The 14,267-nt window shown below is 45.5% G+C and overlaps 1 protein-coding gene across 1 annotated transcript in view; it reads left to right on the forward strand.

The window, feature by feature from the left end:
* CALN1 (calneuron 1) overlaps window positions 1–14,267 on the forward strand; it is a gene marked incomplete at both ends in the record, with an annotated part of 444,970 nt that overhangs the window by 256,441 nt on the left and 174,262 nt on the right. Inside the window, one exon of the mRNA XM_079719708.1 lies at window positions 10,327–10,439. Coding sequence (XP_079575834.1) covers window positions 10,327–10,439 — 113 coding nt within the window. The remainder of the gene's footprint in view (window positions 1–10,326; window positions 10,440–14,267) is intronic.

Raw genomic sequence — 14,267 nt, forward strand, 5'->3', positions numbered from 1 at the left:
TGTGGCCTCTCCCGTTGTGGAGTATAGGCTCCAGACATGCAGGCTCAGCAGCCATGGCTCACGGGCCCAGCTGCTCTGCGGCATGTGGGATCTTCCCAGACCAGGGCACGGACCCGTGTCCCCTGCATCAGCAGGCGGACTCTCAACCACTGCGCCACCAGGGAAGCCCCCCAGTGGCTACTTTTATTACTGCTACTGCAATTGCTCCCCTCCCCCCACATACTATGACATTATATTTTCCAAATAGCACTTATGTTTGCCTACATAAAGTTAATATACTAATACACTACTTTTAAGTAACAGACAAAGGAGTATACCAAGTAGAAGTGTATAAGTAGCAAGTTCATAATGTGCAGATTTTGGCTTTCCCAGCACACAGTGACCCCCCTTTTCTGCCCTTCTCAGCTCGTGCACCCTCCCCTCCTTCTTTATTTATCATATTACGTGCAGGCACTACTCTACTAATATATTTTGGACCTCATAACACATACCAAAAAGTAAAAAGATAAGTATGGAGCTTGTGATACTTTTTCTGGCACCACGGTGAGTGCTCTTGAGCATCCCTTGCCTTGCTCCCACCTTGGAGACTACTGTCCTAGACCATATCGAATTTCTCTGCTTTTGGCCTTTGTAACACTTCCCCTTTTATAGTCGACACACACCCGTGATGCCTTGTTTTTCTCTCTTCCCAGCTGAACTCTAATTTCCTAGATAACAGTGCTGATGTCCTCCACATTCATTCAGCATCCCCACACATAGCACAATGGCTCTCACATAATGGGTTTGGGTACCTATTTGTTGGCTTGAGTTAGAAGGTGTAGTTTTCTGCCAGTGGATCCCAAGTAGACCTTGACTTTGCTAGAGCATTGTTGGTGTCCTCACATTTTCTCCTCACTGAAGCCAAGTCCCTCTTCGTTCCATTCATGTCTTGGCCTCTTGCCTTTCACCTCAACTTCATATGTCTGTACAACCTCTTGTTTGCATAGGGCTGTTTTCATCTGTCATAGTGAGAATACAAACAGGTATTCCTTAAGCTTTCTTCTCTTTCTAATAGTGAGTGACTTTTGGGAATAAATTTTTCTTTGGGTGTTCAGGATAATGTTTCTCTTCTCTTCTGGACTAATCCCAATTTTTTCCCTTAGTTTTCAATTCTTAACGTGGAGACCCGGGTCTCAGCATTGGCCAACCATCAGCATGTGTGGGTGTCACTGACCACGTTCTTTTCCCACTTGGGTTTCAGAATATCCAGTTATGGGGTAGAAGTGTGCAGTACCTTGTGCAGTTTCTAGTGGCTAGTAAGTATTCAGTAAAAGAATACTGGACAGAGTTTGTTATTCTGCTTCCACTTGCCACTTCTGTAAATCTGAGAATTATGGTGAAAGAATCATGATCAAGAAGCATCATATTAAAAAATGATAATTCCCAACACTTATTACACTCTGGGTTCCTACTGTCTCTGCCCTGCTTAGGGCATGGAGACTGGAGCCTACAGCATGATGCTGGCCAGTGCTGGAACTTCCACTCTTGTGATATGCTGGGGTTGTAGCTACAAATGGAGGTTGAAAGGGAGGTACCAGGGAAGGAGAGAAAAGGGATGACAAGAGACGAGGACAAGGTGCCAGACTTCCTAGCAGCCCAGGCACACACGCTTGGGACCTGGTTGCCTGGGTTTCTAGGTTTGCAAAGTCTGGGTCTCTGAGCTTGGGGAGGACTGGGTATGAGGCTCATGCCTCTTCCTACCACTTTTTGGCAGGTGCTGCAGCTCCTTTGCCAAGAGTGCAGCCTGCACAGACCACCAGTTTTATTTCTCCATCTGCTTCACCGAGGCTGTGGTTGGTAAACATTTCCCCAGGTTTTTTTCAAGTGATTGATGGGTGGCCTCAGCTGTTAGAACTTCTGTGATTTTTTGGTCTTTTTCTAGTTTCATGGACTCTTTAACAGAAAGTTGAGTGAAGACACATTAGAAATTATCTTCATTCTTTTTTTACTTGATACATTTATACTGCAGTATGATTATCAGAGTAGCGTTAGCTAACACCTCTATCATGTCACAGAATTATTTTCTTCTAATATTGGGAACAATTAAGATCTATTCTCTTCGCAAGTTTCATGTTTATAATACAGTTTTGTTGGCTACAATCACTTAGTGTGTGTTAGATCTCCAGGACTTATTTCTCCACTAGTTGGAAGTCTGTACCCTTAAACAACATCATCCAACTCATTAACCAAAAAGACCCGAACAATCTGATTTAAATATGGACAGAACAAAATAGATTTTTTTTCCAAAGAAGACATCCAGGTGGCCAACAGGTCCATGAAAAGGTGCTCAGTACCTGTTCTTCTTAATCCTGAAGTCAAGATTATTCTGTAGTCACAGTATCCATTTTCTCATAACTTATTCCCTAATGTATTTCAAATCAGAAACTTTTAAGTCAAAACTATTCTCTGAAGTTTAGAAATGACCTTGCAGCTATTGGAGTAGAAGGCAGATTTGGTGCTAGTAAGATGCATGGTCTGTCTTGTCTTGACAGTTTCTCTTCTACATGGATCCCTGAGGGAGACGTGTGCATAAGAGCAGTAGGAATAAGAAATAAAGTGCTCCTTTATATTCAACCTTATTCATGGCCTGTATCCCCATGTAGAAAATAAGAGAGGAGGTAGGATGGCTGGGCTTACTCAGAGCAGACCAGGCTTGGATGAACCTATAGCATTGATGAGAAACACTACCAGGGTGTGAGCCCCAGCTGTGAGCACAATCTTTGCACACCTCCTGAGAGCCAGCTCTATTGATTAGCTCCTGCTCCTCTTTGGAGGAGAAGTGAGAGTGGGTAGTGGCAGTGCTAGGAGGTGCCATCAGCCTCCACCAACCCCCCTTCACCACCACTACTGCTCGACTTTCTCGTTCTACTGTGGTCAATTGCTATTTCCCATTCACGGGTAAAGTGGAAGTAAAAACATCTTTTCTGTTACTCTGGGTTATATAATAGATGTAAAAACTCTACTTAATGTTCAGCTCTCATGGGAAACAGGCTTCCTGGGATGCTGAAGGCAGGTGCACTGCTTGGGGTTGTCTGGGCCTTGGTGATGCTTTGACCAACAGGTTGAGGATGGGGTGGTTCAGGAACTAGGAGGACTTGATGTATGTAAAATTCTGTGAGTAGAAGCAGAGGTTGGAGAGACTGTGCTAGTCCTTTCAGAAGAATGGCCAAGCTGGGTTGCTGCACAGAGTCAAGCCTCTCGGATCTAGGAAGACTGTCCCTTGTGTCACCAGCCACTGCGAGGTCAATTATTAGGGACTCTGAACCATGAGAAGCCGTGCATCTCTTCCTGTTCTAGGTGTAAATGTTGATTTCCCCAGATTTCTGTGGTCTTGGCTCGATGACCCAAGACCTTAGAATGAAGGTAGAGGTGTGTTCAGAAAAGAGTTAATGGGCTTCCCTGGTAGTGCAGTGGTTGAGAATCTGCCTGCTAATGCAGGGGACATGGGTTCGAGCCCTGGTCTGGGAAGATCCCACATGCTGCAGAGCAACTAGGCCCGTGAGCCACAACTACTGAGGCTGTGCGTCTGGAGCCTGTGCTCCGCAACGAGAGGCCACGATACTGAGAGGCCTGCGCACCACGATGAAGAGTTGACCCCACTTGCCGCAACTAGAGAAAGCCCTCGCACAGAAACGAAGACCCAACGCAGCCAAAAATAAACATAAAAATAAATTAATTAATAAAAAAGACCTAAAGAAGAAATACATGGCAAATATCTTTAAAAAAAAAAAAAAAAAGAGTTAACACAACAGGCTATCCTTTGAAAGTCCTGCTTGCAAGGTTAGCCCTCTGCTGGTGTCTGGGAGATTGGGTTTGGGGAGCATCCCCGTCATTCCTGAAAGAAACAAGTGGCTCACTGTACCTAAACTGTACGTACAATATGGTTTATGTTTAAGCACCTGCTTTCCCTCTGGGAGTCTTGACTTTTAGTCCATGCCAGGGACAGATTGCCTACCTGACCAGCCCCCGATAAATACCTTGGACAACGGGACTCTAATGAGCTCTCCTGCTGGATGGGATTTCGCTATGTTGCCACTGCTCATTGCTGGCGGAATTAAGCATGTCCTCTTGACTCCACTGGGAGAGAATTCTGGAAACTTGCACCTGGTTTCCTCCAGACTTCACCCCAGTCACCTTTTCTCTTTGATAATTGTGCTTTCTAATCTTTCATGGTAATAAATCATAGCTGTGAGTAGGACTATATGCTGAGTCCTGGGAATCTCTTAGTGAGCTGTTGAACTTGGGGGTGGGTCTTGAGATGCCTCTAATACATAGCCCAGTGATCCAGGGTGTGAGCCCTCTAATATGTATCCCACCCGAAGAGCTGTAGACCCCTTCCAACCAAAGCGCTGCTCCTCAGCCCCTTTTCTGTAAAAATTCAGGTGCTGTTGTTGGGACAAGGGCTTGGTTTTGCCCGCCCCCCCCAGGTCCAGTCATCATCCTTACAATGTCCCTTTCTCAGCCTTCATCCTACTGGGTCCCCTGTGGCATTCAACACTACTGGAGGCTAACTGCCAGTCCCTTACTGAATCTTGGTCTCCCCTGTTATCTAGGGCTTGGTTCTCCTCTCAAACTCTTCCTTTCCAGTGCCTTTCTCCTGCCTCTTACATAGACTGTAACAGGATATCAAAATGGCACTCTTAAGTCTCTATTTTACTTTCTTTTATTAAAAAATTTAAAAAATTTTTATTATGTTTTTTTGGATGTGCCACGTGGCATGTGGTATCTTAGTTCCCCGACCAGAGATCCAACCCATGCCCCCTGCATTGGGAACGTGAAATCTTAACCACTGGACCACCAAGGAAGTCCCATAAGTCTCAATTTTAGGCTCTAACTCACAGGAACAGTGAAAAAAGCGCCAAGTCTCCCAAGAGCCCATTGTTCTTCCCTACCTTGATGTGTTAGTTAGCTCGGGCTGCCGTAATAAAACGGCATAGACTGGGTGGCTTAAACAACAGAAATGTATTCCTCTCAGTTCCAGGGGCTGGAAATCCAAGATTAAGGTCCTGACAGCGTTGGTTTCTGGTGGGAGCTCACTCTTTGGCTTGCAGATGGCCACCCTCTCGCTGTGTCCTCACATGGTCTTTCCTCTGTGCTTGCGCTCCTGGTGTCTCTTCCGCTCCTTATAAGGACACCAGTCCTATTGGATTAGGGCCCCACCCTTATGACCTCATTTAACCTTAATTACCTCCTTCAAGTCTTTGTCTCCAAATACAGTCACACTTGGTGGTGGTGGGGGGAGTTAGGGCTTCAGCCGATGAATCTAGGCATAGTTCAGTCCCTAACACTTTATGAGAGGTTGAAGCATTAGGCAAAAGAATTTCACTGGATGGTGTTGGTGGTGGGTGATGCTCTTACCCCCCACTTGGACCCTTTCCACTGACTCTGCATCGAGGACCAGCAGTGCTTATCTCGTCCTGTTCTCTTCCCAAAGGAACACTCAATCCAGTGTGAAGGAAGGGTGGTTGCTGCTCCAGCCACCCTCCATCCTTCCTGGGGGCCCCACGTTGTTTAGGGTGCTCACCTCATCTCCCCTTTCAGCTCGTTAGAACCTTCCCTCCCTTGAGGGCTCACTGCCGAGCCACTGAGAATTTCCTAATTGGAGCCTTTGCTCCCAGCTTGGTGCAGCCCTAGCTCGGTGCTTCTAGGTAAGTCCCAGCTCCCACTTGATTCTGTCCCAGGTTTCGGACCGCAACCTCCTGGAAGTAAGCCTGTGTCTATTCGTCTCTTTCTTGCCCCCACCGTACATCGCCCGCTCCTTTGTAGGCATGCTTTTGGAATTGAGTCAGTTGATTTGAACGGAGTCTCAGGCAGACATTTCTTCTTCCTCCTAATCTGTCTCCTCATTACCCTTCTGAGCCCATCATTTTTTCTGTATATGCCTTTCCTTCCTTTTATTTTGCAGGGATTTTTACTGTTATTTTACCTCTTGGTGAAAGTTTCAGCTGGTTGGTCTTAACGAATGTTGTGCAGTCCTAGCCCTCCCTCGGCTTCCTGCCCTCGTTCAAGTTCATTACTCTGACTTACATAGCAGTGGGAAGCAATCAGACACAGTCCCGGGCAGGTTAGCTTCCCGCGTGTCTTGCTAAGCGGATCATGATATTTGGAGGCTTGTGGAGGGGGACTGAGGCCCTGTAGGCGTGAATTTCATTCTTTCACTCGGCACTTACTTGCCTGTTCAAGATTCGTAAAACAATTTAACCAAATAAAGTTTTTGCATTCAGAATCCACTGCATTCTGTGAAAGGTTGGGGAGTCTGGGAAGATACCCATTTTGTTTTTAGGGGACTGTGAATCCAGAAGCCAGCCTCATGTCATGCTGCTAGGCCTGCACAGGCCTCATTCGTCAGACCAATTCTTTTGGTGGAAGAGGATGCCTGGAGGGTTGTATGTGAGAGACCTGGGTCCTCAGAGTATTGACCATCCAAGGAGAATTACTGAGACCGTCACTGCAGGCAGAATGGCAGTTTGGGGAACAAATAGCTTTCAGGCAGTGGTCATTTGCATTAATGCCCCTAAAGGCCATCCTCCCAAATTCCTACTAAATTTCTTCCCAAAGGCCCAGATAGGAAAGCATATTAAACTCTCAAACTTGGAAGAGAGATATGAACCTGGGCTAGGAATGATGCTGGGGCCTCTGGCACAGAGGGAGGCTTTGCTCTGTGGGGTTAGTATCAGGGGTTCCAAGCTGATCCCTTTGCTGATGCCTACTAGCTGCCCAGCCTTGACCTAGTTCCTTTTAACCTCTTCTTGCCAAAATTTTCTCAAGGGCAAAATGTGGAAGGGTGGAACCTATTCATAGTGTTGGGATAGAATCAAACAATAATATATGTAAGGCCTGAGTTCAGTGTCTGGCATATCGCAAATGTTAAATCAGTATTTCCTATTACTTATCATCATTCTTTTAAATGCTTAAGAAAGACCTCCAGCAGCTGACCTGAGACCCAAAAGAGCAACTTAGATTTCAGTTTGCCTCTGTGTGCCAGGCAGCCTTTGCACTCCCCAGCCAGGGAACGCTGGGATCAGAGGGAACAGTGTTCTGACAGACCACACATCGCCCGGCCTCCTGAGAGACAGCGAAAGCATAGGCAGACTGCTGGGTTTGGAATCCCAGCTCTGCTCCCCTGTGTGAGCTTCTGCAAGTTACTGAACCTCTCTGTGCTTCAGTTTTCTCATCTGTAAAATGGGCCGCTGGCAGCCTTAAATGAACTAGGGTGTGGCGATTTCTTTAAAGGATACCACGGCATGGTGACTGCTCAGTATGTTAGATGTCAAGATCATCATCAGACTTCCCAGACCTTGCCTCGGCCTGGGGCTGGTTTCTGTTCAAGGGACTTAGGGAGAAACTGCTCTCTGAGATTGTATTCATCTCAGATCTCCTGGAATGGATGCAGGGAGAGGGTGGGGACATGGGGGCCAGACTTCTGGGAACAGCATTGATAGCTTGTGGGGTGTTCCCAGTCCTATTTGTCCTTCAAACTAGGATCTGCTGAAGGCAGCTTTTCCTCAGTCTAAATCTGAATAGAACCTTGTACTGCTGGCAGGTCTGAGGTCGAGCTGTGTATGTGAAAGGAGGAGTCTTTGTGTACTGAAGGTCTGCAGAAAATGTGCAATGTACACACATACTCAGGAGCCAGAGCTGAGAAGATGCCAAGAGAGAGAGAGATAGGTGAGGGGGCCCCACCCTGATTATTTCTCCAACTCTGGGCCTGCAGGAATCTCCCTTGGCTCAATGATATTTTTTAAAAATGGGGGGGGCTTCCCTGGTGGCGCAGTGGTTGAGAGTCCGCCTGCCGATGCAGGGGACACGGGTTCGTGCCCCGGTCCGGGAAGATCCCACATGCCGCGGAGCGGCTGGGCCCGTGAGCCATGGCTGCTGAGCCTGCGCGTCCGGAGCCTGTGCTCCGCAACGGGAGAGGCCACAACAGTGAGAGGCCCGCGTACCGCAAAAAAAAAAAAAAAAGAAAGAAACTTGTTTCCCTAGTTGCCCTAAGCCCATGGCATTTTATTATAATTTCACAGATATACTGTATGTATATCTGTTTATACACTGTGACGTTAGAAGGGCCACAAACCATAATATCTAAGTTATTTTTGGTCCCCTAAGCGTCACTTTCCATCTCACGGAAGGTGATGCTCTCTCTCTTGAGAATGCACCCTCTGGCCTGAGATTTTTTGGCCATCCAGAACCAGCTTTGACTAGTGGGAGTGGCTTGGGGTGAGCTGGGGGTTAGTGCATGTATATAACAAGTGTGGTGGTCCGAGCCTCATGGTTCTCGCTCAGTATGAATGCCAGCAAGACTGGGCCATTCTCATCTTCCTCCAGCTTCCAACTTTCCACTTTCACAAATACTGGATGGCTTATCTTTGGGCAAACATCTTGGTCTGCATTTAAGTTCATTTCCTTGCTTTGTCTTTTTCTTTAAAAGTGAAGTTGTTAGGTCCAAAAGAACCAGAATGTTACAGCATCTTGAATACTGCTAGTCAATATCTGGGTGAATATCCCCAGAGATGCGTCAGAGAGTCCATCTCTTATCTGCATCTCTGCCAGCACTGAGCAGTATTCTTTTTATAAGTATTTGCTGATTTGAAAGGCAAGATGCTAACTCATTGTCTCTTGAATTAGCCATCTTATGATGACCAGCCAAGGTGAAATTTTGGATCCTTTCATCTTGCTGACAGGTGAGAGATACATCAATTTCCTCTCAGTAGTCCATCCTACTGATGTGTCATGCTTCCCCTGTCCTCTGGGAAGTTTTATCTACACTGGGATCTGTTCCTGGACTGTCTGTTCTGAATTATTGACGTCTTGATGATGACGTCTGCTTGACTTTTGGAAATAGGTTTCAAATGAAGGCTCTTGGAAGGCGATTGCACTCCAGGAGTGGATTTATGTGTCTGCACTTTGGCAAACATGTATGCAGACACCTGGACTGTCCTCCCTGCCTGGGGCCAAGATGTGGTGAGCTCTTGGTGGAGACACCCTCCTGAGCCATCCCAAGGGTGCAGAATGCCACACTGATGAGTCATTGAGGCTCAGACAATACTCTGAAGGTCTAATTTTGTCTAATTTGGCTCAAGTTCACCTTTGGTCAGTGTCAGCTCTAGTATGAAAGATCCAATGCATGCTGAACTGAGCAAAGGAAAAACAAACAAGCAAGAGATGTCATTCATTCTCTAAGTGCATATTGAGCGCCTACCATGGTGTCAGATATAAAGAAGTTTCAGACTGGGTCCCTGGCCTTGCAGAGCTCACAATCCAGGTGGGAGATAGGTGTGCAAATTAGTGGCTGAGATAGAGGGTGATCTGTTCTAAATAGATGCACACTAAATTAGTAGAAGGGACAGAAGAAAGTGCCCAACTCTGTCTAGTGAGATGAGGAAGGGTCAGGAGAAATACAAAAAGAGCACAGGATATTTAAGCTCCATTGTATAGAACAAGTTAGAGATCACCAGGGAGACAAATGGGGAAGGGCATCCTGGATAGAGGGAACAGAATGTACAGAGGTATGGAACTCTGAAAGAGCATGGCATTTTGTGCAGAGGTGAGAAGCAAAGTGTGTCAAAAGGAATTGTGGGACTTGAATACCATACTGAGGTGGTTTCCTTATTTTTGGTCAAAGATGCCTTTGAAGTTTATAAAGCATGGTCAGATATGCTTTGGGGAAAAAAGCACGGTCACATATGCTTTGGGGAAGTAAACTCAACTGTCTGGAAGAGAGTGTGGAGGTGAGAGTATGAGGGCAAAAGCCATTCTACTAGTAACATTGTAATTATAACTAGGAACATTCATTCTTGGAAGCATTTTCCCACCACAGTCATTTTGGAAATGGACTAGCAATTGTATTAACACAAAAGGTAGAGCTGCCACAGATATTTAAGAAGTGAAATCAGTAAGACTTGATGACTAAATTTATGTGTGATTGACAAGGATGAAGGAAGAGATAGGGATGAAGATGTGATTTCTCTCCTGTACAGCTGGGCAATTTGGGGTCCAGGTACAGCAGGTGTGAAGTTGTGGCCATTTAAGTGGGAAGTGTTGGTTGGGCATTTAGACACAAATACTGACAAATGATTAGGAATATGTGGTATTAGCGGTGCTAACGGTTGCCAATTTCTTGTATTTCTTTTGGTATTTTAAGAATGAAGCCCAATTTTCAGAAATGGTTTCAGCTCTTCATTGATTGAGGTCATGCCATGGAGAAAAGCATGGAGATGTTTATTTCATTGGGTACAGTAGGTCAATTTCAGCTACTTTTCAACTCGTATTTATATCTTCTCCTTCCAGGGGACGGTCAGGTGGATTTTGATGAATTCATGACAATTCTTGGCCCCAAACTGGTGTCTTCAGAAGGTCGCGATGGTTTTCTTGGAAACACAATAGACAGCATATTCTGGCAGGTGAGTAAGAATTTTTTGAAAAATTAAGTTTGACAGTAAACGCGTCTGGGACTAACATTTGACTGTGAATTCTTCAGCTTCTGTTCAGCACATGAAGCTCCCTTCTGGGCTTGAGTGACATACATTCCTTGAATTGGACATCTAAGTTGAGATCCATACTAGGCCCTCTGAACAAAGAATTAAAACTATACTCATTTAAGGCTTGGAAGAGTGAAATATCTCCCTATTTTCCCTTATATCAAAAATAGTTTTACATTTTGGAGAAATGAGATTCCTCCACTTCTGATTCACAAAAGACTTTTTCCTGGGGACACTTAGAAAGGACATATTGGTATTACCTGAGCCTACTCTGTCCCTGGTTCCAGCAGATCCTTGCTGGGAGGATGGCATGGTTGCCTTGTGTGTTTGGACCCTAGCAATACTCTTAATAGGACAGAATGGTTTTATCTAAAAATTTGCATTTGATGCTTCTCAATTTGCTTCTATTTCTATCTTGTAAAATCTCTTAGGAAATTCCAAATAATACCTTCAAATTATTAATTGTGCTATAAATCATTTCTCTATATTAGTTCTTTAGTCTTAAAATGTGACTCTTATTTTGTGACTATGGAATTTGGGGAATGACTCATCAATAATTATTTTAAAAAATTAGGGACTCCCCTGGTGGTCCAGTGGTTGGGACTCTGTGCTTCCACTGCAGGGGGCACGGGTTCAATCCCTGGTCAGGGAAGTGGGATCACGCATGCTGCGCAGCGTAGCCAAAAAAAAGAAAAAAGAAAAAAAAATTGAGTTAATTTGTCAAGTTAAATTGAATTATTGTTTAAACATGTAAAATACCATTCAAACATGGTGTGGTTTCTTTAATTCCTTGATGTGTTTTTTTCCTTAACCAAAGATAATTCTCTGTATCTCTAGATAAGGATTGCAGTCGACATGTATCTCTAGTCTTATTCTGCTACCCATCTTGCTTATAACCAACAAGTACTTAGTAAGAACTTGTTACTGGCCCTGTAGTCTAACAGTCACTATGGGTTTTACAAAAGATGCTTAAGACACAGCCCTGGCTATTTAAGAATTTGGTTGGGGAAACACAACTAAGAGAGAAAACAAAGAGTAATTATTTGGCTTGATGGTTACTAGACTGTAATCTCCTTGCAGCCAGGGACTTCATTGTTGTGGTGCCCTCAGCAGTTAGCCCATGTACTCAGCAGACCCTCAATAACTTTTTTTTAAATAAAATGAATAGAAGTTCAAGAAAGGAGACACATGTCATCTTGAGAGGTCAGATAAGGCTTCAGGAAGTGGGGGTACTTGCGTCAAACCTTGAAATAAGTGGGGGATTAAGTGAGAAAAGAAAGAAAAGAGAGCATCCCCAGCCTGTCACAATGAGAGTTTGAAAAAAGGTGGAGGCAATGAGCACAGGAAAGTCATTGACCATGAGGAAGATACGGTTGAAAGGGAAAGAGCTCAGGACCCACTGGCAGAGTGGATTTAGAGCCTGAGGAAAGAAGGGTTGAGATGACGGACTCCAAGTTTCCCAACTGGCTACTACTGCCAGGAATACGATCATGGAGAAAAGACGTCTTTGTGGAGTTGAATTCTAAATTGGACACGTTGAGGGTCAGTCACCAAGGAAAGCCTACGCACAGCTGAAATCAAGGATGGATCATGGGCGAGAGGCCAGGGCTGGGAACCCAGATTTGGGATTCATCAGAGCTAGTGGGTGAAATTAGAGTCAAGGATGAGCTCAACAAGGGAAGTCATATACCTGAAGATGACCAGAGAGACAGGACCTGGTCCTGGAGGATATCCAGGGCAGGGGAAAGTGAGACATGGCGTCTGACCTCCACACTACTGATACCCATCAGGAGAATATCATCATCTCCCTGTGGTTGAGATCAGCCCTGACTCTCCCTAGAGAAGGACCTCCCTGACCCTACTGGCCACATTATCAGAATATTTCAGCGCTCAGGTAACCTTTTGATGTGGAAAGATAGACGGGTAGACTCTCCTGGCCAAAATCAAAAGTGAGCACATAGTGGGACTTCCCTGGGGATCCAGTGGTTAAGACTGCGTGCTTCCAATACAGGGGGCAGGGGTTCGATACCTGGTCAGGGAACTAAAATCCCGCATGCCACACGGTGCAGCAAAAAAAAAAAAAAAAAAAAAAAAAAGTGAGCATATAGTTAACAAGACAGAGAAACATTATTTCCCACCTGGCATCTTGCAGCCCATACAGATGTACTCTGTTTGGACATCTGGGAGTTGCTTCTCTTCTCGGTTTCTCTTCTTCCCTGCGCTCCTGTATTGCCCCCTCTGAATGCTTTCTACCCTTTGCCTCTGCCTTCAGGACCCACTCTAGCCTAGAAGGATGCTGCAAGCCCTTCCAGGCTCTAAGCATTCTTCCTGGCCCCGATCCTGAAGGGGAAGGAACTGCAGGTACTTAATTATATCTTAAGTGGAGGCCTCACATCTGCCAGATTCTTCCCAGTAGAGCACCTACACGAGGAAATATTTCTTTTATAATATATTGATTGCCTCTTGCATAATTGAGACATGCTACTATGCTCATGAAGTCTCTGTGTTTTTGCCTTACCAAAGACCCTCCCCCTCACCCAGGGTGATAAATGGGATGGAAAAAGAGAATAAAAGGGGAAAATTCAATTCTGAAATATCTAAATGAATGTGGGACCGTGTGGACTGGTGGCTGTGACTTCCTCTCCTGCTGGTGCTCACCCAGCTCAGACTTTGACAACTAGCAAAGGAGAAAGACCATCAACCCATTCTTGATAGTCAGCCTCCTCTGCTGCCTGCCCCCCCACCCCCCCGTCTGCCCATTCAGTGACAGTGTGAGAAAACTGTACTCAGAACATCCAGAGCGTCTGGTCCTTCCTGGAAAAAAAGCTCATATTCCCAGCACTTGAGTGATTTTTCAGGTTTAAAAGAAAGCTCTGTGTGTGCATAGTTGTATGTGTGCACGTGCATCTGTGTACACGTGAGTGTTTACTTTGCTGCTGTGGTTGAAGATGGTCTAGAAGAGGAGCAGCAGAAAGGCATCTTTCTGCCTCTGAATTTCCAGGCAGGAGATTTTGATATCAGGAGTTACTGATATTCTAGAAAGGAGAAGACCATCCATTTGAGACACTGACAAGGCTTCCTGTGAGGGACAAAATCAGTTTCCTGTGGAAACAGACATGATGGTACACTTGGAAGTCCATATTAGTGATCTATTGCTGCATAATATATTACACCAAAAGCTAGTGACATGAAACAGTAAGTATTTACTATCTCACTGTTTCTGTGGGTCAGGAATTCAATAGCAGCTTAGCTGGGTGGTTCTGGTTCAGGGTCTCTGATGAGGTTGCCGTCAAAATGCTGGCTGGGGCTGTGATCATCTGAAGGCTTGACTGGGGCTGGAGAATGTGCTCTCAGGTGCTCGCTCATGTGGCTGGCAAGGTGATGCTGGCTGTTGGCAGGAGGCCTCAGGTCCTTGCTACACGGACCTCTCCATGGTGCTGCTTGAGTGTCCTCGTGACATGGCAGCTGGCTTCCAGAAAAACAAATGATCCAAGAGAGTACAAGGCAGAAGCTGTCATGTCTTTTATGACCTAGCACTGGAAGTCAAACCCCATCATTTCTGCAATATCCTATTGGTTACACAGGTCATCCCCATTCAGTGGGGAGAGGACTACCTCCCAGTGATTACCCGGAGGCAGGGGTCATTGGGGACCACCTTGGAGACTGGCTACCACAAAGGGGGATGATTCTGTAATTGGACTTCAACTTCTGACCCGACATTGCTGCCACAGCCTTTCATTTTCCCTAGGC

The sequence above is a fragment of the Hyperoodon ampullatus genome, assembly GCF_949752795.1.
Source record: "Hyperoodon ampullatus genome assembly, chromosome: 14".
Taxonomy (NCBI): Eukaryota; Metazoa; Chordata; class Mammalia; order Artiodactyla; family Ziphiidae; genus Hyperoodon; species Hyperoodon ampullatus.